This window comes from Amphibalanus amphitrite, unplaced genomic scaffold (genome assembly GCF_019059575.1).
Source record: "Amphibalanus amphitrite isolate SeventyFive unplaced genomic scaffold, NRLGWU_Aamphi_draft 000619F_arrow, whole genome shotgun sequence".
NCBI classification, from domain to species: Eukaryota; Metazoa; Arthropoda; class Thecostraca; order Balanomorpha; family Balanidae; genus Amphibalanus; species Amphibalanus amphitrite.
In genome coordinates, this window is record NW_024882113.1 from 27,108 (window position 1) to 51,020 (window position 23,913).

A 23,913-nucleotide genomic window follows, 5' to 3' on the forward strand; every position below is an offset into this window, starting at 1 on the left:
TGGAACTCGGCGGAGTTTCCAGTCACGTGGCGGTACAATTTGGTATCGTCGGCGAAGAGCTTGATGCAGCCGGAGACCTGACCAGGCATGTCATTCACAAATATATTAAACAAGATCGGCCCGAGCACAGATCCCTGGGGGATTCCGCTGGTCACCGGAGTCCAGTCGGACTTCGCACCTCCGACGACCACCCTCTGTCGGCGATCGAGCAGGAAGGCGGCGATCCAAACTAGCAGTTTTCCCCTGATGCCATAGCCATGTAGCTTCGTGATGAGACGTTGGTGCGGGACAGAATCAAAGGCCTTGGAGAAGTCCAGGTATGCGACATCGATCGGTTCCCCGGCCTCCACAGCAGCGCTCCAGTCCTCCATCACCTCAAGCAGCTGGGTCGAGCAGGATCTCTTCGGGAGAAACCCATGTTGTGCCTTGTGGAGGAGCCCTGCATCAGAAAAGTGCTGAAGGAGGCGGTCGCGAATGATGGATTCCATAACTTTCGATGGGACCGAGGTGAGACTGACTGGCCGGTAGCTCTCTGGTCTCTGGCGGTTCCCCTTCTTGTACATAAAATACATAAAGATAGCGCTCAAGACTCAAGTTCTTGTTCATGTTAATACTTGATGGAACTCAAACCGAAATGGCTTGAAATAGTTCACTTTTTAACATGGGTTTTGAACTGGAATAGCAGTTCCGTAGCTTAGGCTGAGACGAGCATAAATCAGGAGCTTTTACAGCCCAACGATCACCCTAGGCAAAGATATTCTATTTCTCGTCCCGAAAAAGGTGTCTTGCGTTGAGGATGTGTGCCTTGCATATATTTCCATCCAGTATGAAAAGAGCATGGGTCCCGAAAATTCTTCAGAAACTAGAGAGATTATCTACGAGAACTCTAGAGAAATTCTCGTACTGATCAATTAGGACATTCAGGGGAGCATATTTACGTCTGGACAACGAGTTGCGTTGGAGAGGCCGGAAATAGTGGCGATTTCTGGACCGCAAGAATGGACCGTCATTGGAATGATTCTTTTTCAAACCGTGCACTGTTTTTAGCCGGAATTTAATAGTTACTACAAAATATTTTTGTCATTACATTTGGCTAAGAATGAATGCCATCAGGGAAGGTTTTACTGCCGCTGCATTTTGTCCAGAAACATATAGTGCTGTTATATTGCAGTTTTTGCGCTTTTGTTACAAAATATGAAGCGAACATGCATCAGGCTCTCGTCCATCCACTAAGAAGTTATTAAATATTTTGTTTTGTGTATTCCAAGAGGAGAGGAAACTATTTTATTTGTGCCTTCATTGAGAATTGAAGATCGATCATTAAATTTTCAAGGCAGTTAATCAATCAAACCAAGCATTTAGTCATTCTCGTATAGCAGTGGCTATAAGAAGAAAAGGTTGATAAATACTGAAGTTCAGTCATCTTACTTCAACTTGGCAGCAAGATCCCAGAGGATAAAGGATATAAAAAGTATACCTATCCTGTAAATCAAAGCATTTTGGTGCCTGCAAAGGCTTGCGTTATTTGTGGTGTGCTCGCGGAGTGAGGCTTTGGGCGTTTTTGTTGTGTTTATGTGGAGATTGAATATAACTGTGACCCTGTGTTTGTTTGTGTATTTACTACAGTCAAACATCACATTCACATAAAATACTCACCTAGCTCATAGGTGTACCCTGCAGAATTTGTACTTGTTGATGTCTGGAGCATGAACAAAGCACTAAAGTATCTCAATTATCATTTCCCACATTTTCTGAGCATCTAACATGGCAATACAGCAGTGCAGAGCAGCTTCAGAGAAGAAACACTTTCAATGCACAGACTGACACCAGCCACCCAATGAGCCAGTTCCTCATTTGGCTGTTTCCATGGATGCGGCTTGGCAAAGGTGAGCTAACTTGGCAACGGCTTGACGCGAGCTGTTTTTAAGTTGTTAGCAGGTAAGATTGAGTCATGGTGAGTATCTATCATATAACTGGGTGCTTCTGCTATGAGTAGATTGCAAATATGTGTGATGATTGAGGTTAGGTTAGGTTAGTCAGGGCCCTGTTTCACCAGTGATAGCAGCACGCTGCTTATACACGTGTCAAATTGGGTTTCCATGGAAACATCAACAGGCCCATTGCTCCAACACTACCACAAGTGTGACGTCAGTTCGTGCAATTGGATAGCAGCGTGGTAGCAGCATCCCGTGAAACACCGCCCTGGTCACATTTTTTATGGACACCTGGCAAATTAACTAAAAACTAGCATAACCTAATCTAACCTGACCAAACTAAACCTACACAACTACTAACTATAGGCACTAAGCACCTAAGTTCTTGTGCCTACATCTCATACCAACTCAAAATAAAGTTCCTTGCTGGAAGATAACCCTCCAGTACATTTTATAACATCCCTGTGAAGAAGACTAATACTTCTAAATCCTGAGTCACACTTCTGGCCATCCACAGAAAGAAGCGCTGAGAGCTTTGCTATTGTATATTGGACCAAAGATCATTGTCACGAATGACTATTAACACGTATTATATGATCATATCGTTGCATGGCTTGTCACATTCACAATTTTACTGAAATCCTTTTTCAAGAAATGCAAAGTTTCATTTGCCAGACACTTGAGTAATGCACATTACCATCTGCATAGCAAAGTAAAGCTGCCTGAGTTCGCTCATTCTAGATTTTTTCACTTCATAGTCAGCGCTTCATAGTTATAATCTTGCTGTTATAAGTTATAATTAATTATTCATCCCAATACATCAATAGACAATATGCAATCATCATCAGCAAACATTTTCTGGCTTGATACTGCTCGGCGTACTCTTCAGTATTGATCTCCTGCAATAATATGGCTTGTTTTTAGCCAATACAGTTGGGCAAACTAGGCGGCGGGAATCAAAATATGGAGGCATCAAAATATTGATTCTAGTGGGCGGAGCTTTGACCATATATGGGCATACGTGCAGACCATCACAGAAACGTCAATTCTTCAGCAACCGGCTATAATTTCAAGATAGTTTCTTCACAAAATGTAGAACAACGTTGAAGCTACCCGCCAGGCACGAAACAATAGCCCTAACCTCTTCGGTTAGTTTAGGAAAGCGTCTTGAAAATAATCAAGATATTGATTCATCACGGCGGCTAATCCCGGCGAGAATCAATATTTTGATTCCGCAAACAGCTGGCTAATCATTATTTTGATTCTGAAATCAGCTGGTTTATCAATATATTGATTCTGCGAACTGACTTTCTGCAGACGTACTTCACTCTTCAAATTGACTTATGGAATGTTTCTTGTGTGCAAATAATGCAAATTCAATAAATTCATGAAGATATTATCAGCACAGGATCGTGTAATTTTTTCTAGACCTTATTCCCACGGTAGACCAGGGATTTTCAGCACTCACCCTAGCTCCCTGCTCAAAGCTGCAAGCCTTCGAGGGAATGCGTCAAGGGAGCCGTGCTGACCTTTGTATAGGGGTTGTACTGAGTCGGAGCCGGAACCGAAGCCCGACCATTTTACTCGGAGCCGGAGCCGGAGCTGGAGCCGATTTTTCCTCCGGAGCCGAAGCCGTCTAACATTTTCACGACTCCACATCCCTGCTTTGTAGCATTGATTTTGAGTAAAAAAAAGTTCACTTATCGTCTTTCACGTGTTCATGAATGTGTTTCTACGCATCTGTATCCCGTCCCATTTCTGTGGAGTACAGTAAGAGATATTTCGCCGAACAATATACTCCTCAAGCCCGTTGCACAAATTGCACAATTTGAATGAAAATATGATACACGGATGTATTTGCAGTCGCAAATAATACGATGATATTCATAACACATTTCACAACGATCCCTGCAATTGCCACACATTTGCCATCACAAAGCCCTGTCGTTGATGCTCACATCCCATGCAAAGCAATACTCACTTTTAGGACACGTCTCTTATTCAATATGGCTACGTATTTGCAAAACATGCAGTTAATAATATTTAAAACTGAGACCTAACCAATAAGACATACCGTGGACAGGTAAGAAAAAACAAATAAACTTCTGGAGAATGACTTCAACGTCTCGATGTTGCCTAATTACAAAGAGCAATTTCCGGTTTCGAATCAAATACATGAAATAAATATAAACAAAATTTGTACAGATACACTCAATATAGGGTTTATGATTAGCACGGCTACCTAACACATCAATCCTGTCAGGTTGAGCCACTTATGTCCACACCCAAAGCAGGTCGCTTTGGAACATCACAAGATTCCATATTACCACCGAAAACGGTCACCAATTGGTCTACGGATCAGCATCTTCAGAACATTCTCGACCGAAAAACTATCAGTCCTGCCTGTGTTTTGGTTCGCTTCATTTGGGCTATGCACACGTTTTTCTACTCCGGTTCTAGGGACGAGATAGCAGTCATCACGCGCTGCACCAGCTCGTTCTTTGACAGGTTGGTGACGCTGTCGTCATCCGGCAGGATAAACACGTGGCGCATTTCACCCTCGGCCCCGCCAGCCACATACACACTTCCTCACGTCATATTGTTTCTCGCCACGAGATCAAAGTTCAAAAAGTCGTGATGTAGGTAGTCTCCACCCAGCCCGAGTCAGGTACTCCACCGGTTGGTCGGGTGCGGCCAGGTCCGCGCAACGCCGCCCTACTTCGGTCGACGCTCTGGTTGACAGGGATGGCGTTGTCATACAGTTGCCTGTCGACTGAACAGCGATTCAAGACGCCATCCTTGACCCTCTGAAGCCAATCCCCGCAACGACCAGTGTTTGATCATTGGTTGACCTGCAGCAAACAACAGAACACAATAATTAGGACATTTGTGGACAATAAATTAGGAAACTATATGTGTTATTATTCTACTTGTTCAGCAACTATTAATTTTAGAATATATTCAATAAAAAATTAATTAAAAAATTAAATAATGTCACTTAAATTTCCACTGAACGCCACCAGGTGCGCCAACAACTGTCATCTCATGCAGTTATATAAATTCTGCCAAAAAAGTATATCTGAGGCCAGTTGTACCAACAGAAAAATAGGTGGCTGCTGGATTTTTTTTTTGTCTAAAAGTTACTTCACATACAGAGCATGAACGGTACAGCCTTATCCGTTTACGTGCCCATCATGTTAACGCTCCATATGTGAAGCAGTCTTTGGGCAAAAAAATTCCAGCAGGCAGCTATTTGTGTCGATAAAACTGGCCTCTATAATTAACTTTGGCATGGACAATCCTGAAAATTAACTATCCAGCATTCCCTGGACTGACATACATTAGACGCATAATTTTCTTGAAGACTACGCATAATGTAAATATGGCTTACACCATTCAGCAACTTGCTTTTGTTACACTTAAAATAAGCATCATTAAATATGTAGCAAAAATGGGCGAAGCAATTACAAGCCAAGCATACATACCTACTATTTAAATAAGGCAAACACCAACATGCACTAAGACCTTTCAATCTTAAATCGGAACAAGTCAATAACCTAGTTGCCCTTAAAAAATTTAAATGCTACAAATTAAAGTTGTAGCAACAATTGGGTGAGTGAGACACAAGCAGAGGCTAAAACATCCAAATTATGTAAAATACTGGACATGCACTGCCCCCATTTCATGAGTCCACCCAACAATTCTATCATGTGAGACAAAACATCAGGCTTCTTGTAACTAATTTATACCGTAACTTTTAAAGGACATCATATTTCACTGAAATACTACACCTAAGACATCATTTTCGAAAAAATATAGCTTAAAAAGACAATAGAAGAGTGAGAAGGCGTCCCGCGCCGCTGATGTCGCTACCGCGCCATGTTCCTAAAACCATCTCTTAAAACGAGTTTTTGGTAAGAAACGTTAAGATCACATGCCTGAAATTGAAAAACACACTTCAAAGTATCTTAAAATATGATCCATTGTTACTTACACTTCAGAAAAGGTCGCTTAAACAAAATAAAACCGGGAGCACTACGTTGCATCCAAACACCCACGACGCCGGCGCGAAATGGCGGGAACCGGATATCGTGGCTAGATACAAAGAAAAAGAATATTTCTTATAAATGAATTATACAACTAAATAACGCATTTTTCATTTTCTTTTAGACAAAATTATGAAAAAAATACAAAGGCTCGTCGTTAATGATAAACAGAGCAAGTTTTAACAGCACGTTTTTGTTGAATTATGGCGGCGAAATCTTTATGCCATTCGTAAAGGTACGCGCGACAAACGGCTGATAGCCATGCAGCGAAAAATTGAAGCGGGGAAGTTTTTTGTGTTGACTTGTCAAAAAATCTCGCCGTCATGGGGGTTTTTTCCGCCGTAACGGGTCGTCTGAAGGTGGGAATGTCCCAAATTGAATCAAAATATTGATTCTATGCCCATATATGGTCAAAGCTCCGCCCACTAGAATCAATATTTTGATGCCTCCATATTTTGATTCCCGCCGCCTAGTTTGCCCAACTGAATAAGCTCTTTTAATTTTACTTTTATTGCTGATAAGTGAGCCAGATCAACCTGCGTTTATCAACCAACATTTCATAACTTCAACTTGATCTTGCTCAGGACGATCAGGACCTCTCTTAGCCTCCTCCTGGATACTTGGGATTGTTTTCAGTCAACATGCTTCTTTAATATGCTATAAGTCAATCACAAGAGATTTAAGACATCCAACAAAACGTACACGAGTACACGAGTACGAAAACCTCCAGATGAACTCGAAAAAGGCCTTGGAACAGAGCCAAGTGGTGCTCCGTTTGTTTGTTTACAATAATAGTAGTACTGATGTATTGTTTTAGGACTCTAACGTTCGGCTTATAAAAATTGAAACATTTTTACAAAATCTGTAAGGCAAGTAATATTTCTCTGAAAGAACTAAAATATTCAAAAGCCAAACACTATGAAATACAGGAATCGGAGCGAAAAAGTAACCCAAAAAACCAGCCTAATCACCGACTCCTAAAACTGCGACAAAATCAGCACTTTTCCCCGCAACTCGTTGTCCAGACGTAAATATGCTTCAGGGGAACATTATCAGATCGAGCAGATCGCCCAAATGCCGGTGGCTGCGATAATTTCTCTGTTTCTGAAGAATTTTCGGGACCCATGCTCTTTTCATACTGGATCGCGTGTGCCTTACAGAAACTGAAAAGTTCTTCCTATATCAAAATATAGAAAAAAAATCTTTTGTTATAAAAAGGTTTTATTTTCTTTGCTGATTATTTTGAACATAAAAAATCATAAATCGTTGCAAAAAAAAATAATTTCGTGAAAGTGAACTATTTCCTTTAATGACTTATTTTGCTCTTAGATTTTATCTACGATGGTTAAGACCATCTGACCAACTGTCGGCCAAATGTCACGTGACATTTGACCTTGACTCGGCACCAAAATTTGATGACAAATACTGCGCGGTTGATACATTTGATGGCGTCAACAAACTGCTTGCTCCAAATCTTATACAATTTTAAGCTTGTATCAGATTTTCAATCTTTTCTCTTGTATTTTGCTGTGACCTGCCTAGTATTTTATTGCAGATTGCAGAGCTCTTACTCTGATTCAGTTTTGTGTTGCTGCAAGATGTAGGTACATTTAGGAGGTTTCCAAGAGAGGAGAAGATGAGGGTCGCTTGGGTGAGGGCTGTCAGGTAAGATCCAGATGTGTCCTTGGTAAGATCCAGATGTGTCCTTGTTAGCTGTATTGATAAATGCAATACATTATGTAGTAATGATAAATGTAATAAATGTTATGTAATGACAAGCACAAACCAGGAGCTTTTACAGCCCAATGATCACCATAGGCAAATATTCCATTTCTCGTCCTGAAAAGTGCCTTCTTGAGGAATTTGCTGAGGAATGCAGCCATGTCATCGTCAGCTAATCAGCATTGGCATGCTGCTAACAGCCAATGGGTTTGAATTTTACAGCATGATTAATCAATGCAAGCTTCCGCGTCAAACAATATTTTCTATAGAATATTGGGTAGTTGTAAAGCAGGCGTCACACTACTTTTTGCAATGAAGGAGAGGTGCTATACCCAGAGATGCTTTCTAATTGAACCAAGCCAAAACAAACCTAACTAAACCTGACCTAGCCATACCTACAACCTAAACTCTACAACCTAGGTACCTACAACTTAGAACCTACAACCTAACCTACAGCACCTCTCCTTGGTTGCAAAAAGAAGTGTGACGCCTGCTTTACTACTACCAAATATAGTTCTTCTTTTATTAAAATACAGAAAATATTGTTTATATAAAGGTTTTATTTTTGTGCTGATCATAATGAGCATAACAAATCAAATCCATTGCATAAAACTAATTACAGGAAAGAGAACATGAAATCCATTAAAAGCTTATCATGTTTACCACAAGTTACCTAATGAAGGTAATGCTTTGACCTGGTAATCCGTTGAGTGTAATGCCGCAGGCAGCTCTAAGGGATGTGTTGGGATGGGTAAGGAAAATATTTTTGGTTGAAGAGGTGTGTTATAGGCTACAGGCCAAATGCATACCTCTTTAACAAAAAAAAAAAAGAAAAGATGTAGGTACTCTTACCTAGCATATATTCCAGTTACTATGTACAAAAAAGACGTGCTACGAATGTTGCTAGCGAACCACTGTAGGTTGGGTTAGTTAAGGTTTGACCATGTTCTGAAGCATTGTAAATAATCATAATTGTTCACTCTTAGCACCTCACATTGATATAAAGCCAATTAACTACATTTTGATTGCTAGGTGAGGATGTCAACCTTCTGATTCTGGATTCTGGAGCCAAAATAACATGATACAGTGTCAGTGATACCATCTTGTTTAGAAGCTGTGGCTGTGCTGTCTGAGTCAATATCTTACCTCTAAACACAAGGCATTTTGTATGTAAAAGTCCACGTGCAAGAACAGTATGCCAGTTGTTACATTTGTTGCATCTGTCATTTACAGACGTGCAGATGCAGTTCCCAGGAGCACTTCCCAGCTCTGTTCCTGTCATTTTGAGGAGGGCAGCTGCATCCCAACACTCTTCCAGTACAACGGGACATCGGGTACCAGATTGCTCATTTCCGGTAAGCACTAGCCACTTAACTTCATTGTTTGAGTCCAACTCATATGCCAGGTTGCTTACCATACCAGTATATGCATAGTAATGATGCAAGTCTTGAGCCTACGGGCCCGGGCGGTGTTTCACGGGACGCTGCTACCACGCTGCTATCAAATTGCGCGAGCTGACGTCACACTTGTGGTAGTGTTGGAGCAATGGGCCTGTTCATGTCTCCATGGAAACCCAATTTGACACGTGTAAAAGCATCGTGCTGCTATCACCGGTGAAACAGGGCCCCGGTATCGGGCTTAAAATCGGACCCGCCGGACTTTTGCCGGGCCTAAGCTCGAGGAGGCCGGGCATATGCCGGGCTCGGCAAGGGCTTGCCTGTGTTAAAGGGACAATGCCACCTTCCAAAAAGTTAATAAATTGGCATAAAAGTGATGTGCCATAAATCAGAAAGAGCGAAATTTTTAGGTTTACATTTTGCACGAAGCCATCAAAGCGATGCAGCAGGCTAGTCATATGTATTACTTGTTGCACACTCATATCTTGGGCAAAATGTATTGATGACAAGTGGAAGAAGTGGAAAAACGGTTTTAGCCTTTATTTGTGTATTATGTGTATACCTGTCAGCGCAGTGTGGAAGTTGAAATTGTTGGTTTGGTAAATCTTCATAAAAAAACATAATAGTTGTGGTTCAGTTCAAAGTTGATTCAAATTCACAAACTCAGTTTTTGTGATGTGGTTGCAGGTCGCCTGTGCTACACCAAGCTCAGAAAGGGAAAGCGGATCACACAGCCACCATCAGCGCGCTAGAACTCCAAGGAGGATCTGCGAGCGGCGCGCCAGGCGCCGTCGGAGCAGCCCCTGGTAGCGACAGCCGCCGCGCCGTCGGAGCAGTCCCTGGGAGCCACGGCCAGCCGCTGTCGGAGCAGCCTCTGGGAGCCGGCCGGCCGCCGTCGGAGAGGCCTCTGGGAACTTACCTGTAACTGACTGCGGCTGACGTGTGTGTCCGTGTGCGCGCGTGTGTGTGTGCGTTTCCACTGGCAGTGATAGTGACAGGTGAACGGTGTTCATGACCGATGGCCGGCGGTCTTTGTTGTTATTCTGATAATACGTATGAGACATTGTTTTAATATGTTTTGTTCTGAAACGTTTCCAAAAACTGAATCACTTCATTATCATTCTACTTAATTAAAGCATGTTTACCAGATAAAAGGATTTGCAAATCAAAGGAAGTAAAATTGTGTGAAAATTTACTCAGTTGCGCAGCTAGCCAACACACATTTGCTACTGTCAGGCCGCTATGGAACATGTTCAAAGTAGCTCAACGTATTGAATGACTCACTGCTCCCCCCCCCCCCCCCCGCCAACGTTGGCGCGCATTGGGCGCAGGCACAAGAGTGGTATCAACGACCGCCGTCTTGAGCTGCACCAGGGTCTGCTGGCTCTTCGTCATGTATGGTGCATTGTTCAGATATCCCCGCTGCACGCTGTACGCTGTACGCCACTGTTTCGTTATAATATTTTCTGCTCGATTTGTTTGAAATATGGAAATATGTATAGACACTGGATGTGCAAAGCGTCCGTGTAGGACATCTACTTGTTTCAAACTGTCCCGGAGCATCCATGTTTCGGAAGTGCACGGCGTCGATGATGGCGAAAACGAGAGGTGCAATAATGTTGTAGCGGAACACCGGGACTGCACACAACTCACTGCAGTTGTCGACGTTTACACCGAATTATCTTGCTCAGCTCAGGTTGGCTTTGAAAACGGCAGGGTCATCGGGCGGGCTTAAAGGCGGTTAATACAGAGGACGGGATGGAGTGAAGGTTCCCGTTCAGGCGGTAAAGGGGGGGGGGGGGGCGTCAAAATACCGGACTGTGACCCCTCAACGTGCGGCCGCCTCCCCCCTCCCCCAACTTTCATGACAACCATGTTAAGGACGGGCGTACAACTGTAAGCACATGTTGCATTTCGGATGTTGTGCCTGTAACAAATGCAAAGTTTTGCATTTTTTGACAATCAAAGCTCATTTCCTCCCAGCGAAGTAGATATTGAAACAATTTTTGAAGAGTTGATCTACCATTTGCCTATTCCGGCGACCGCCATAAAAGCCTCAAAAGCGTGTGAAATTCAATGGGCCTGAGCTGGGCTGGGTTCGGCGCCCATGGGCCCCGCTTGGGATGGGCTGTGTTCTGTGGGTTGGCTGGCCCGTGACGAACACTGCACCCTCGAGCCCGGCATAAACTAAACATGGCCGGTTCATAGTATAAAAGTCCGGCTGAGCCTTCTTTCAGCTTAGCAGCAGCATTCTAGTATTTGCAGATACCGTGCATGTTTCATACAAGACACAATTATACCTATAGATTCGCCCATGACAACCCCGATTCGTTGTTTGCCCGCATCAATAGAACGGAACACCTATCAACTACTAGCTCCAGCATAAACGTATCAACATGGATGCTCGTATAGTCCTATTTACCTTCGTATCCATATTTGATCTAACTGCTCTTTCTGGCACAGTTCAACACAAAACCTTAGTTTGTTGTCTGGAATAGATCAGAACAATACCTATGGGTGTTGTTGGTAGGTAGTTAAAAAGTAATACCTAACGGTAACGGGTGACCTAATACACCGATCACTTCCACTCATCGGTTGCAGTGACTGAAAATGGCTTTAATGTAATTCAAAACTGCATTTATACTCCGGTTTTCAACACTTGTTCGTTGTATTTATAATTAGTGGTGGCTTCTCTTCCGTCATAAGCGCGAATCGAACCTAAAATGGGCCTGTACTTATTCAATTTTGCCGATAAAAATATATTTTTGGTACCGTTAGAAAGCTTACACACGACTGCATGTGGTGCTAGTTGTATCTTTGAAAAATTCGTCCTAGTTTAGTCAGGAGAGCTAATCAAAAAGTAGGTCCCATTGTATCCCTATGGGGGCCGAGAGCGAGTCGGCACCACAGTTACCGGGAGGTGCCCCCGCCACAACCGCACGTGCGGATCCCTCGAAAAACAGCGAGTCCGCCGGTCACGTGACCAGGCTCATTTGCCGACACTGTATTTATATACACTGTGGTTAAGACCAATCATGAAGTGATAATTGATAAAACACGTGTTTTTAAGGCCTGGCTACACTATGAGTTTTCTGTGTGTGTTTTTGTGGGTTCAGGTTGGCGTTTTCGGGTTTTTTGCATAATATTGTTCTAGAAAGTTATAAATAATAAAACTTTAACATTAGCGATATAAAAAGTTAATATGACTTATATTACCTAAATTTAACGTAAAGAAAATCACAAAAATGTAATATCGTTTTTTTCTAGAACTATATTACGCAAAACACGCAGACCTGCAAAAACTCACGCAGAAAACGCATAGCGTAGCCAGGCCTTTGAACCGGGACGGGTGGCCTGTATGACCCAGGCCTTTACTTTTCAAAGCATTTTGTTCTTTCCACCCAGTCTGTGAAGTAAAAGTGATATTTTATTGGTGAGCTGACAAATTATGAGGTTAGCAAGTTATCGTGTGCAATATCAATATATAGTGGGATGGAAACATGCTGGCGCGCGACTTATCAGAGAATGGTGATTGTGCCTCCATACAATTACAATACCTGGAGTACCATATTTTTTATAGATGAAAAATAGTTAACCGCGCTGAGGCCTGTTTTACCAGCTGATAAATTGCTGGCTGTGCTTGTGGTCATTTTTGCCTGAAGGCCAGACTGGGAAAATATGTGCATTATGCTTGATGCTTTGGGGGCAATAATGCGCAGAAATTTGGTGCAAATTTCAAGCTTTGCTGAATCACGTCGGACGCTGCTTTGCAATTTCGGCGCAAACGCCCATTGTGCTGAATGACGGACATGTCAACAGTAACATATATTTTTCCAATCTGGCCTAAAGGCACCACTGAATGATGAACCACGACAGCAGCATAAAAGAATAGCTGCTGATGTTAAAAATAATATAAGCCAGCATAACTGGTGTATTACATCGTAGTGCAATACGTGCAGACCAAGGAGCCAGTGCCATTAGCTCATGCTTCAAATAGGTATCTCAAATCGTGAAACTATCGCTGTAGGTTTCATGAAGCCCAATGGTCAAAGTTTTACCATGTATCCACTTTCCAGCAACAATGGCCCACCAGCTGTACAGGAACACTACGATTGGGCACTGTCTTCAGGAGAGTCTCGATGAGCTTATGCAGGTATGACATCTGTGGCTAACAGCATTAGAGGTGTGGCTACTGGAGGACAGCTGTGTTTTAACTTGTTCGAAATATTTGAGTCTTGATGTTAGTTGCCTCTTTTTTTTTTTAACTACGTGTTTAATCAGAATGAACAAATTGCAGGAGAACTGTAGGAATCCGCCGGTGACAAGCTAGTTGTTTTTTTTTTTTATTGACAAGTGTCCTGTGTCTTCAGTACGACCAGCTTCCGCCGGCGCTGGCGATGAAGGTCCTACTGCAGTTTGACAAGGCCATCAGTGCCGCGCTGGCAAATCGGGTCAAATCTCGACTCTCCTTCAAGGTAAGTTTGTTCACCACGCATGCACTATTTTGCCCACATCAAGATTCTTACAGATAGCCCAGACCGCCCAGACCTTCTATTGCAAGTCGTGCAAGAGCCTTTCCTGTCTCTGGTTGATAAGTCTCTTACTAGAAACCAGTGCTGCGGAGCTGATGGATTCCCGGTGACTCCTACTCCGACTCCGATTCTGGCTTTCAAAAACCAACTCCGACTCCGGACAGAACTGTCGACTCCGACCGACTCCAACTCCGACTCCTACTCCGCACACCTGGCAGGGCTGGGCTGCGGATTCAAATTTTCGGTGACTCCGACTCCGACTCCGTCTCCGGTTTCCAAAACCGATTCCGTCTCCGACTCTGGTCAGAACTATCGACTCCGACCGACTCCGACTCCGCAGCCATGCTAGAAACTATTTTCTACATAACTTTCGTGTGACATCTTGTATACATCCCAACTATTGCGTATGAGGACTCACATATCACGGTTCGGGAGGAGGCTCCCAGTCATAAGAGAACATAGGCAACTATGGGGGGGGGGGGAGAGACTGTTGACATTTACCCGTAGTTTTTTTTTTTCGATAAAAGAAAGCCCATCGCAATGTTTCACAAATGATGCTGGTTGGGTGGAAGCTAACAAAAGTATCGATTAATACCAAATGGGAAATTGAAACAAGGCCAACTGAGTAAACTGACAGCTATTGTGACAAAAGACACTTGATACTTCCTTTTATTATTTTATCAGGCGGGCAAGCTGAACACATACCGTTTCTGTGACAACGTTTGGACTCTTTTGCTGACGGGCGTGGAGTTCAAAGAAGTGCAAGATGTCGCCAAAGCTGACCGTATGAAAATTGTGGCCATGGATGGCCGAGGTAAGCATTGTGAAACCACCGACATGTTAGGTAGTGGCCCACCCTATTTTCATAACCTGTTTTTGAAGTTTTGATTATTTTTATAGTGATTGTCTCGGTGTTAACACTTACCCCAAGTGATAGCCTCTTGTATATGTCAAATATGTTGGAATTGATCATGTTTTTGGTTACAAGTAAATGGGTTGTCAATAGTGGATTATGCAATTATGCTTTGTTTTTTCTATTATGTGTTTGCCATTTTGTATATTCCCCTTTCACTGCTTTTCATTCTGGGTAGGTATTCTATTTCCCAGTATTGCATCATGTTTTATTTCACTGCATGCCTTTTTACTAACGTCAATTAATCATTGCATTTTGTAAAATGTAATGCGTATGTATATGCTGCTCGGCACTCGTTCGTGTTTCGTGAGAGTTACAAGCCGAAGTGTTCCCTACAATAATTGGTGATGCTGGCGTAGAAATTCAAATCTGATAACCGAACATATGCCTGGAGCTGTAGAGAATGCATGGGACTCGTTTGCATAGCTTGGCTTGTTAATTCTGACGGTGCAGAATAATCATCTCCCGCTTGTACTAAAAACTGTCCGCGACATTCATATGCGAGGCATTATGGGCATGAAGCTTCGGCCCGGCCTTTCCTGAAATACCGCGACGAGCACCCCTCACGCGTCACGTATGTACAGGTGCACTCCTATCACAACACATCGGCTCGGCTAATTATCCCCTTCATTTACAATGAATCTAATGTAACTGAGATGAAACGTAGACGAATGAGTCTCAAAGATGTCTTGGTTGCTCTCGAGTTATGAACGTTAACTTTACTGTCGTTGTGCCGTTATGGTCGTTTCGTTACCAGATGTTCTTGCCCGTCCAGTTATATAAAGGTCTATATATCAGATTGTCTAAATTACATATGAGTGGTTAACGCAATTGGTCATTCATCATATCCAAGTCTAGTCATCTGGTTATGATGCAATGTAGGTAGTCCTATGATTCATAAGTGCGCTCGCACTGTATGGCCGTGCATGATCGGTGCTGGGACTGACCGCCTGCCGGTCTATGGTGGCATGCTGCTGTCTGGTGGTTGGCTGCACTATACACACACTCTGTCTTTTTCTCTCCCCGATCCAGCCCAGGTGTAGGCCCGACGGGTGCCTCCATGCCGTTCACAGCCGCCGCAGCCACCAACCACTGACGGCCGACCGCGATCGGCTAGCCTGCCACCTGCCGGCGCCGTCGGCAACTACAACTGCCGGTCCCGGCCGCCTGGGAATGGTCAACAGAGGAGGATTGCGGCCAGATCTTGGTCGCTGACGAAGACACACTGGCGTGGAGGAGACGTCATGTGCGGTCAGAACTGAACTGGGTGACTGACCGAACCGCGCCGGTGCAGCATCGGCGGCCTTCGAGCGTTGGCGACAGAACTGTTGGCCACGTCAGTGCCAGACGGAAAACTGAGCCGTCGGTGGTGAATGGTTTAGGGTTGTCTCTGAGAGGAAGGACACGTGAGGTGTACTGTGAGTGCGTGCTGGTGAGGATTCCCGAGCTGGTTGAAGGGATCGCGAAGTACACCACCCTTTCCAAACGACGTGTGAGTGTGTTTTGATGCGGATGTTGTTAAAGTAATCCAGCGTGTGCAAGTGTTTAGGTCCATTCAGTGGCTGTTCGTATGTGTTGTTCGGCGTTCCGTGGCAGCACGAGAGGGATGGTTGTGCTTGTCTATGCACCCTGTAGCCCTGAGCTTGCAAGTGGTGTGCGGGCCGTGCCCGCCCGTACACCGCCTCCGAAACAGCACGGTGTTGTTCCCTGGGTTTGGAGCGTGATGGTAGCTGACTAGCCGCCGGGCATTCCCGTTCTTCCCTTGGCCTTTCCTCGATCTGGTGGTGTGGCATCTCAGAAAACTTAGTTTTAATGTTGCTCTCAGTGGTCCGTTGTAGAACGCCTTTTCCTTGTAACATGTTGATGGGTGTGAACATGTTAAGCACACAATATATACTTTGTCTTAACTAAATCGTGATGTTTTTGCTTTTGGAACGAATAGCGGTATCGATATTCGCCATGGTGCACGCCTGTTGACGCTTATTGTTATGTATTTAACGATCTTTACACTAAAATTAGTTGATATAGCGAACAACGGTCGGTCATGTGCTCAATAATAGCTTCACGAGCAGTCTCCATCCATTGGTGAACTGAAGGGAACAAGGGAGTGTTACGCGATTCCGCATCCAGTCGAGAGACTTTCAGTACTTGTACTGGATCTGAGGTGCTGTGCTGGTGGCATGACAGATCAGATGAGTCAGCTCTCATTTGCCCCAATGGCTCACTGCCATGACGCTCGTCGCTCAGCCTACCACAGCCCTACGGCAGTCGGCCAGGGTCGCTCACTGTCTGTAACCGTACTGTTCCAGAGCCCAGGGCAGGTGACGTTATTATCGCCAAACCTTTTGGTTTTCATACTCGCCGGTCAAAGGGGACGACCCCCATAGCCGTTTTGCCCCTGATGAAGCTAGAGCCTCGCGGAAAAAAACGAGCGTGGCTTGCGCCGTTACGAGACGCAGCGACTGGCTTCCGATTTAAGGTCTCAGGTCAACCGGTGACCTCTGAGGTCAGGTCAAATGGCGCAAGGCACGAGTTCGGTTTTTAACCCGCGCATGACTGGGGTATTTTCCATAACGCGAGTGACGAGGGGGGCTCTCCAGAGCCCCCCCCCCCCCCTCCCCTCCTATCTCCGAAACTACTGGGCCGATCGTGAAAATTCAAACGGCGTCTGATAGCCCTGGAAAAACTGTCGAGCGAAATCTATTTTCATTGACCTCGAGGTCACCGATGACGTCACAGGTCAGGTCAAAGTAAAAATTATCGACATTTTTGCTAGTTCACAATTTAGGCTCTGACCGCCGGACCGCCGCACGATAGGACCGCGGCCGGAATTAGCGCGACATTGGTGGATTTGGCGACCTTTCCCAAATTGAGTTAAACTGTATCACGTAGTTCAGAAATGTCCATGGACCACGAATCTGCAAATATTTTTCGTCCATAGTGTACAGCGTCCGCGCCACATCAGCCCAAACACAAAGTTTTGTGCCAAGCATCGTAGACCCGTTTTCGTACGGAGAAAAATAGCAGCTAATGTAGGTAAAAAATATATCTATTAGACGGCTTTATCAATATTTTCGACGTCTAACCTGATAGTTTAGACCATGGGCTACACGATGGAAGAAAAAAACTCATAGCGGAATATATAAATACGCTTCAAATGTTAAGTTTTTTTGGTGCTTTAAAAATTGTGAGTTAATTTTACTGTTATAGATATTCTGGAATGCCGATATAAAAAGTCCCGCTAGGTCCCGCTGTTCTTTTATCAATATGGTGTTTACCAATCAATTGCTCTTCAGAAAATGTATAATTTAGCTGCGTCAGCCTGCAGCAGCGAAAATGAGGGGCATTTTTTACTCCAGGTCGCCGCGGCCGGGAGCCGCGAGTAACAGAACCTCAGGAACCGAACAAGGTTGCCAAGTGCCAACTATATTCAAGTTTTGTCCGGACCTATCCATACCTTCTATCGGAGTTTCTGATACACTTTTCTGACCCGTAATAAATTTGTTATATAGTCATGTAGGCCATCAGATTCCCATCTTCACGGTTTTGGTGGCTACATTATTTGCTTATCGGAATTTCCGGTGCCGTCATGACCTGGCCTGACAGGTGCTGCCGTCTTATCACGTGACCGAGCGGAGTCGGGGTCAGGGCAGGTCAACCGATTAATTAATCAATTAATTAATGAATTAATTAATGATTAATTAATTAAATTAATCAGAAATTGCTTAGAAAGTACACCGATTACCATTTTTATGATTCTACCATCCTTTTCATGTGAAAAGCGGGCACGAAATACGAAAAAGTACCGATGTCGCGCTAATTTTCGCTCCGGTCCCATTGTGCGCCGGTCCGATCAGGCTCATTTTTGGTTTACGCACTGAGCACTCCTTGACAGATGCCTTAGATACCCTGAGGGTACCGAACTTTAACTTCGAATTTTTAAGGTCAAGGCCAGGTCATCCTAGGTCACGAAAATTGTACATCATGTATCGGTCACGTGACGCATGTTTTATGGTCCATTTTACTCGTAGATTTCGAAAATAGTGTCGTCTGTGTCATTTGAGGTCATTGTCAGCTGAATTTACCGGAGGTCAGGTCACTTTCAGGTCAGAAAAGGTCAAATTTTTAAAATGAAATTTTTCAACAAAAAAGGTGCCTATCAGATGCAGTTTGAGCTCAGGAACACGATAGTGCCATTTATGTTGCTGTACGACGTCAAAAACGTACTGAAAAATGGATTTGAAAAAAAACATAAAATTGTAAAATTGTGACAATAATGCGAATAACTTGGCTATTTTTGAAGATATTGGGCTAAAACTTGCAAAGGTAGTTCATCAGTGTGTGTTCTATCACAGCTATTGCGGTTTTTGCGAAAAGTCAAAAACTTTTTGAAAAAATCAAAAAATATATTTTTTGTAATTGTAAATACATATTTTTCAAAATTTTCAAAATTTTGAAAATTCGAGATAGCAGTTTGATAGCTACCTGTATTTGTAGTCCACTCATGCAAAGAAAATGGATCTAGCTTTAAAACTGAGCTCTTGAGAGCGTTTGCCGTAATTCAGTATTTTGCATGAAAATCGGTCGACATGACGTCACTCTGACGTCATTTCCGGCCAAACTATAGTAGCTAGAAAGTTGAAATTTTAACACAAGGTGTCAAATTGATGCCTCTGAGGGTACCGCAAGTTTCGTGTTGATCCGTCAAACGGTTTATAAAATATTGCTGAAAAACGGGAGGGGGCTCTGTAGAGCCCCCCCCCCCCCCAGTCATGCGCGGGTTAATAAATAGCTTCGCAAAAAAAAAACTGACGCAGAGCCGCGATTTTGGCATCGTCGTGTTCGACTCGCTCAAGCGCTTCGAATAGTATACTTTTTGTGACTTATAATAGTGAAGTCACGCGACCGACCTGGCCTCATGTGACCTTTAGAAAAATCCGAAATATACACGTTCTGAGACCTATAGAGGCTACTACGTCCTGTAAGTCTCATCCCCTGTGAAAGTTCCTTTGGCACTGAGGTCGATGTGAAGTTGCGACATCTGAAGGCCATGCAGAGGTTAACTTATGACGTCATAGGTCAGTGACCTATAGGCCATATAGGGCTAGTGACCCATGGGTCACAGGTCAGTCATAGATCAGGACAGTGAGTAGTGACATATGACGCCATAAGTAAACCTCTGCACGGCCCTCAGATGTCGCAACTTCGCAATACCCTCAGTGCCAGAGCAGCTTTTGCAGGGAGATGAAACTTACAGGACCTTGTATCCTCCAGAGGTCTCACAACTTGTATATCTATGAATTTTCCTAAAGGTCACGTGACATGGTCAGGTTAGTCACGTGACCTTTTCATTATAAGTCGATGGGGAAAAATGAAAACTGCTATTTGTGCCGGGAATGATCTCAAAATAGTTCAAGCACACGGAATCGTGATTTCATGCAATCCTTGCAAGGTCCGATGCTTCACTTTTGCATTGGTGACCTTGTGTGACGTCATTTATGACATTACTAGGGTCATATGATGATGTCAAATAGGATCCCAAGAGATTTTCGTTAATAACTCACGATCAAATTGAGCTAGCGAGCTGGGAAAGCCGCCAATGGACTCGGGAAGACCTGCCGAATAAAAAACGCGAGTTCACAGCTGAATTTAAACAGAATTCCCAAATAATGACAAAGCACAATGATACCGTGCATTTATGCCGCGCACCTATATAGTATATAGGTCGCTCACGGACGCTTATGTCGGGCACCTCTTCTGAGAAGAGTCGACTGCAGATGGGAGCTTTATATTGTTCGGTATTATTAGCTTGGCCATGCCACAAGGAATCGACTGATGTGTGATGCGAATATGTCAGATGAACAGCACAGAAGAAATTGACGTTTAGCTGAGTCAACTTCTTATTGGGACGCATTGTAGGTACTTTTGTTTCGTTTTTTTTTTTGTCATCCATGGCAATAAGGAGCACTTTTCTATAACAACCATAGTGATATATTTTGGCCCCGTTACGAGCAAAATTATCTCAATGGAATAACTTCCAGAGTTTGCTTTGCGAGTCAGTCTTCATTTGGCTAGAGCGCTCGAGCCATATCGAGACCGACGGCCCGCGGTCCGGTCCCCATCGCTCAGTATGTGAGTGGGCGGTCCTTCCGTTCGGTGGGGGCGCTGCCGGGCAGCGGTTGGTCGCTCTCCCCTCGCTCCCCTGCGCTGATTGGTGCGTGAGGAGACGGCGCGGCGACTGGCCTGGCCCCGCGGCGGTGTCGCTTCTCCGCCGTCCTCTCCTGGGCAACCCAGCTGCCGTCAGAGCCGTCAGAGGAGTCGAGACAGTCGAAGGAGTCGGAGTACAGTCGCTATCGTCGCCAAGATGAGCCCGAGCCCGTTGTTCCGTCCCTGGGACGGCCACACGAGTCTGACAGGAGTGAGGAGTCCGCAGCTGCCGCGGCCCGCGGCGCCCGACACTCCTAACTCGGAGAGCTCACCAGCCAGTCCCAGGAGTGCACCGGCCAGCCCTGCGTCCATCGGGCTACCTGCCAGCCCCGTGAGTCTGCCCGCCAGTCCTGCCAGCCAGCCTGTCAGCGCTCTTGACAGTCTCACAGTCCGGTCTGCCAGTTCTCGGAGCCGTCCTGTCAATATGTCTGCCAGCACTTCCAGCAGCCCTGTCGGTCTACCCGCCAGTCCTGCCAGTCTACCTGCCAGCCCCGCCAGTCTACCTGCCAGCCCTGTCGGTCTGCCTGTCAGCCCTCGAGGTTTGATTGACTGGCGGCTGTGCGGTGGGTCGACTGGTGTCGAGCTGCCGCGTCTTCTGTGGCCGTCGGCACTGTCTGCTGGCTGTGACCCGTGGTCGGCCGCTGCTCTAGCTGAGGAGGAGCGCCGGCGGGCTGACGCCAGCAGAAGACGTCTGAAGAAGTTTGGCTGTCCCAAGTGTCCGATGATGTTCTCCAACCGGGGCCAGCTGGCTGGACACTACAGGAAGCACACAGGTGAGAGTCGGGACGGAGTGGAGCGCTGAATAACGAGGGTTTATTTTGTTGGAGAGAGGACATAATCATTCACAGCCCTTTGATGCCTTTTAACATTAAATTGTTGGAGGGAGGACATGGCGTTTACAGCGCTATGCATGATGCCTTTTAATGCTAAAATTGAGTAAGAATTATTCCTTCATTACGTTGTTTACGTACTAACATCATAAGAAATTGATCAAAATGTCCGGCAAAACTAATGTTTTCTCGTTTCTTTTCCCCTCAGGCGAGCGGCCGTTTGAGTGCGAGACGTGCCACAAGCGGTTCACGCGGAACGAGGAGCTCACCCGACACACGCGCATCCACACGGGCGACCGGCCGTTCGGCTGTGAGCTCTGCGGCAAGCGGTTCGGCCGCAAGGACCACCTCAACAAACACCAGCGGACCCACGCGGCGCCCCTGTACGCCGCCGGACTGCCGGCCGCGCTGCTGGGCCTCTCCCCGCTGGAACTCAGCAGCTACCTGCACGGCAGCGTGTTCGGAGCGCCGGTGTTCTGAGGGTGTTCAAGCAGATGTTGGAGAAACTGTTCTGTGCTGATCTGGTGTGTTGAAATGGAGAGTGCTTTTAAGATGTGCCGTTATTGATGAACCGAGTAACTCTCAAATGGTACCTGTGATATTTTGCACTGTGTGTATGAACTTATTTTGTGTATCGATGGTTTAATAAACTGCTCATCTTTGTCTATCCGGATTTTATGATGCGGTGTAAACGAGAAAACAGCTTCGGAACTGGGGTCTTGGCGCGCCGTTCTGGTTCCAACTCTGAGCTCCCGGGACTCTTTCTGATACGATTTATAAAATGTAGACTGAAGAGCAGTTGTGACCTACGCACCCCAGTTACCTGAAGGGACAATGCTGGGCAAAGTGGACATCGCCGGACCGTAGGTTGTTTGAAAAAAAGTGCACATTGTATGTATAGTCGACTACAGAATGATGTTCCACTCCTCAGAAGCTATCAGTTGACCGGAGCGCTAATGTCGTTTATCACGCAATTAAGCGTGTCGATTGTGAGCATTGGGACAAAGCTATAATTTGTGAACTCAGTCCGTGTGATGCGGCACAGCCTACCACTCCAGGCAAATAATTGCCTGTGAAAAGTAGAACATCATTCTGTAGTCGACTATACAAGTAAGCATTCAACGCAGTGATCGACAGATGTGTAATCGATTTGGAAACCATGCAACTTCCCCGCCCGGATAAATCCAACGGAAAAGGTAATAATGATAATGTAAGATAACATTGGAGTATACAAGCTATGTTGGAATCTATGTAAGAATCTACGTCTACGAGCTTTCGTCAACATTTTCACCATCTGGACATTTTTGTGACAGTAGGCTACATTAGCAACATTTCAGCGTGTTACCATAAATACTGTGAGCATTTATGAATTCTATAGTGAGTCAAACCTTTCTCTATATTATTTGTACCATATAAATTTTGTATGCCGCAATGGCCAGCGGTCGCGATACAGGATGGAGATTGCAAGAAGTCTCAGCAGGGCTGACTTTTTATTTAGGTGAGCCGCAACTACACTCCTTTGCTCCTTTGCGACCCACAACCCCTAATTTGGGGAGGACAAGCTGCCCAACGGTTCCTGGCCTCATGAAACGTTGTGGGGCACCGCCCCACTGTAGGCCGGCAGCCTGAAAAAGCGCTAGAAATTCACCCAAACTGACTGTCCGCAATATGAACAAAATAGGTATCATTTAATCCCAAATTGATCGAAGAATACGATTCCGATGCTAGTTTTGCCCTAAGGTCAAAATTGAGGTCGTCAGTTGTCACCAAACACAAGACAATTTAGACTCTCTATAGGCCACCACATTTACCGATTTTAATGATGAACTTTAGTGGTAATTTATTAGTTGACCAATCGTCGTTTTGAACGAAATTTCCTGTCAGACTAGCTCAGGGCACTGTTGTTCACTGTGCCAACATCATTCTGACATATTGCATCGCTTTTCTGCAAGATAAGCTAGCTGTTTGCAAGCAGCTGCAAGACGTAATTTAAAATTATATCCAATTTTTTAATTAGACTTTTATAAAAACGTTATTTCGAGCGGCTAAAAATGAACATTTCATACTAGCCTCTGATTACTCATCTTTTGTTCCATATAGGTGCTTTGCTGCTTTTCCCTGCTACTTTTCGAGATATGCGCCAGTAAACCACATGATGTAGGGGCAATTGTCACCTCGCCGCTCTACTGAAGGCCCGGCGCTCTTTAAAACGCTGGAAGTTGTGAAAAACAAACGCTTATAATCTAAATGAAATATATGTCCCTGAGCTCAGAATTGATCAACGCACACAATGCTGTCAACATTTTTGGGCCAAACTCAAAAATTCAGTCAT

The 23,913-nt window shown here is 44.7% G+C and overlaps 1 protein-coding gene and 3 long non-coding RNA genes across 27 annotated transcripts in view; 2 read left to right on the plus strand and 2 right to left on the minus strand.

Moving 5' to 3' along the window:
• The window catches only part of LOC122363407 (transcription initiation factor IIA subunit 2-like), a 23,494-nt gene extending 1,246 nt beyond the window's left edge, over positions 1-22,248 (plus strand). For 2 of the 24 annotated variants that reach the window (XM_043332659.1, XM_043332658.1), the window contains exons 2-5: positions 13,176-13,252; positions 13,470-13,574; positions 14,316-14,445; positions 15,577-16,456. In XM_043332659.1, coding sequence (XP_043188594.1) covers positions 13,176-13,252; positions 13,470-13,574; positions 14,316-14,445; positions 15,577-15,587 — 323 coding nt within the window. In that variant the 3' untranslated portion in view covers positions 15,588-16,456. The other 22 variants (XM_043332654.1, XM_043332664.1, XM_043332662.1 and 19 more) reach the window with 22 other exon arrangements.
• On the minus strand, positions 2,465-6,969 carry LOC122363411. Its single transcript, XR_006253364.1, has 2 exons — positions 6,683-6,969; positions 2,465-2,833 (listed from the first exon to the last, which is right to left on the minus strand). It is a non-coding gene; the product is annotated as an uncharacterized LOC122363411 (long non-coding RNA).
• On the minus strand, positions 3,768-6,458 carry LOC122363410. The gene is made up of 2 exons (XR_006253363.1): positions 5,929-6,458; positions 3,768-4,786 (listed from the first exon to the last, which is right to left on the minus strand). It is a non-coding gene; the product is annotated as an uncharacterized LOC122363410 (long non-coding RNA).
• LOC122363409 lies at positions 7,421-10,633 on the plus strand. Its single transcript, XR_006253362.1, has 3 exons — positions 7,421-7,645; positions 8,936-9,057; positions 9,787-10,633. It is a non-coding gene; the product is annotated as an uncharacterized LOC122363409 (long non-coding RNA).
• Positions 22,249-23,913: the final 1,665 nt, after the last annotated feature.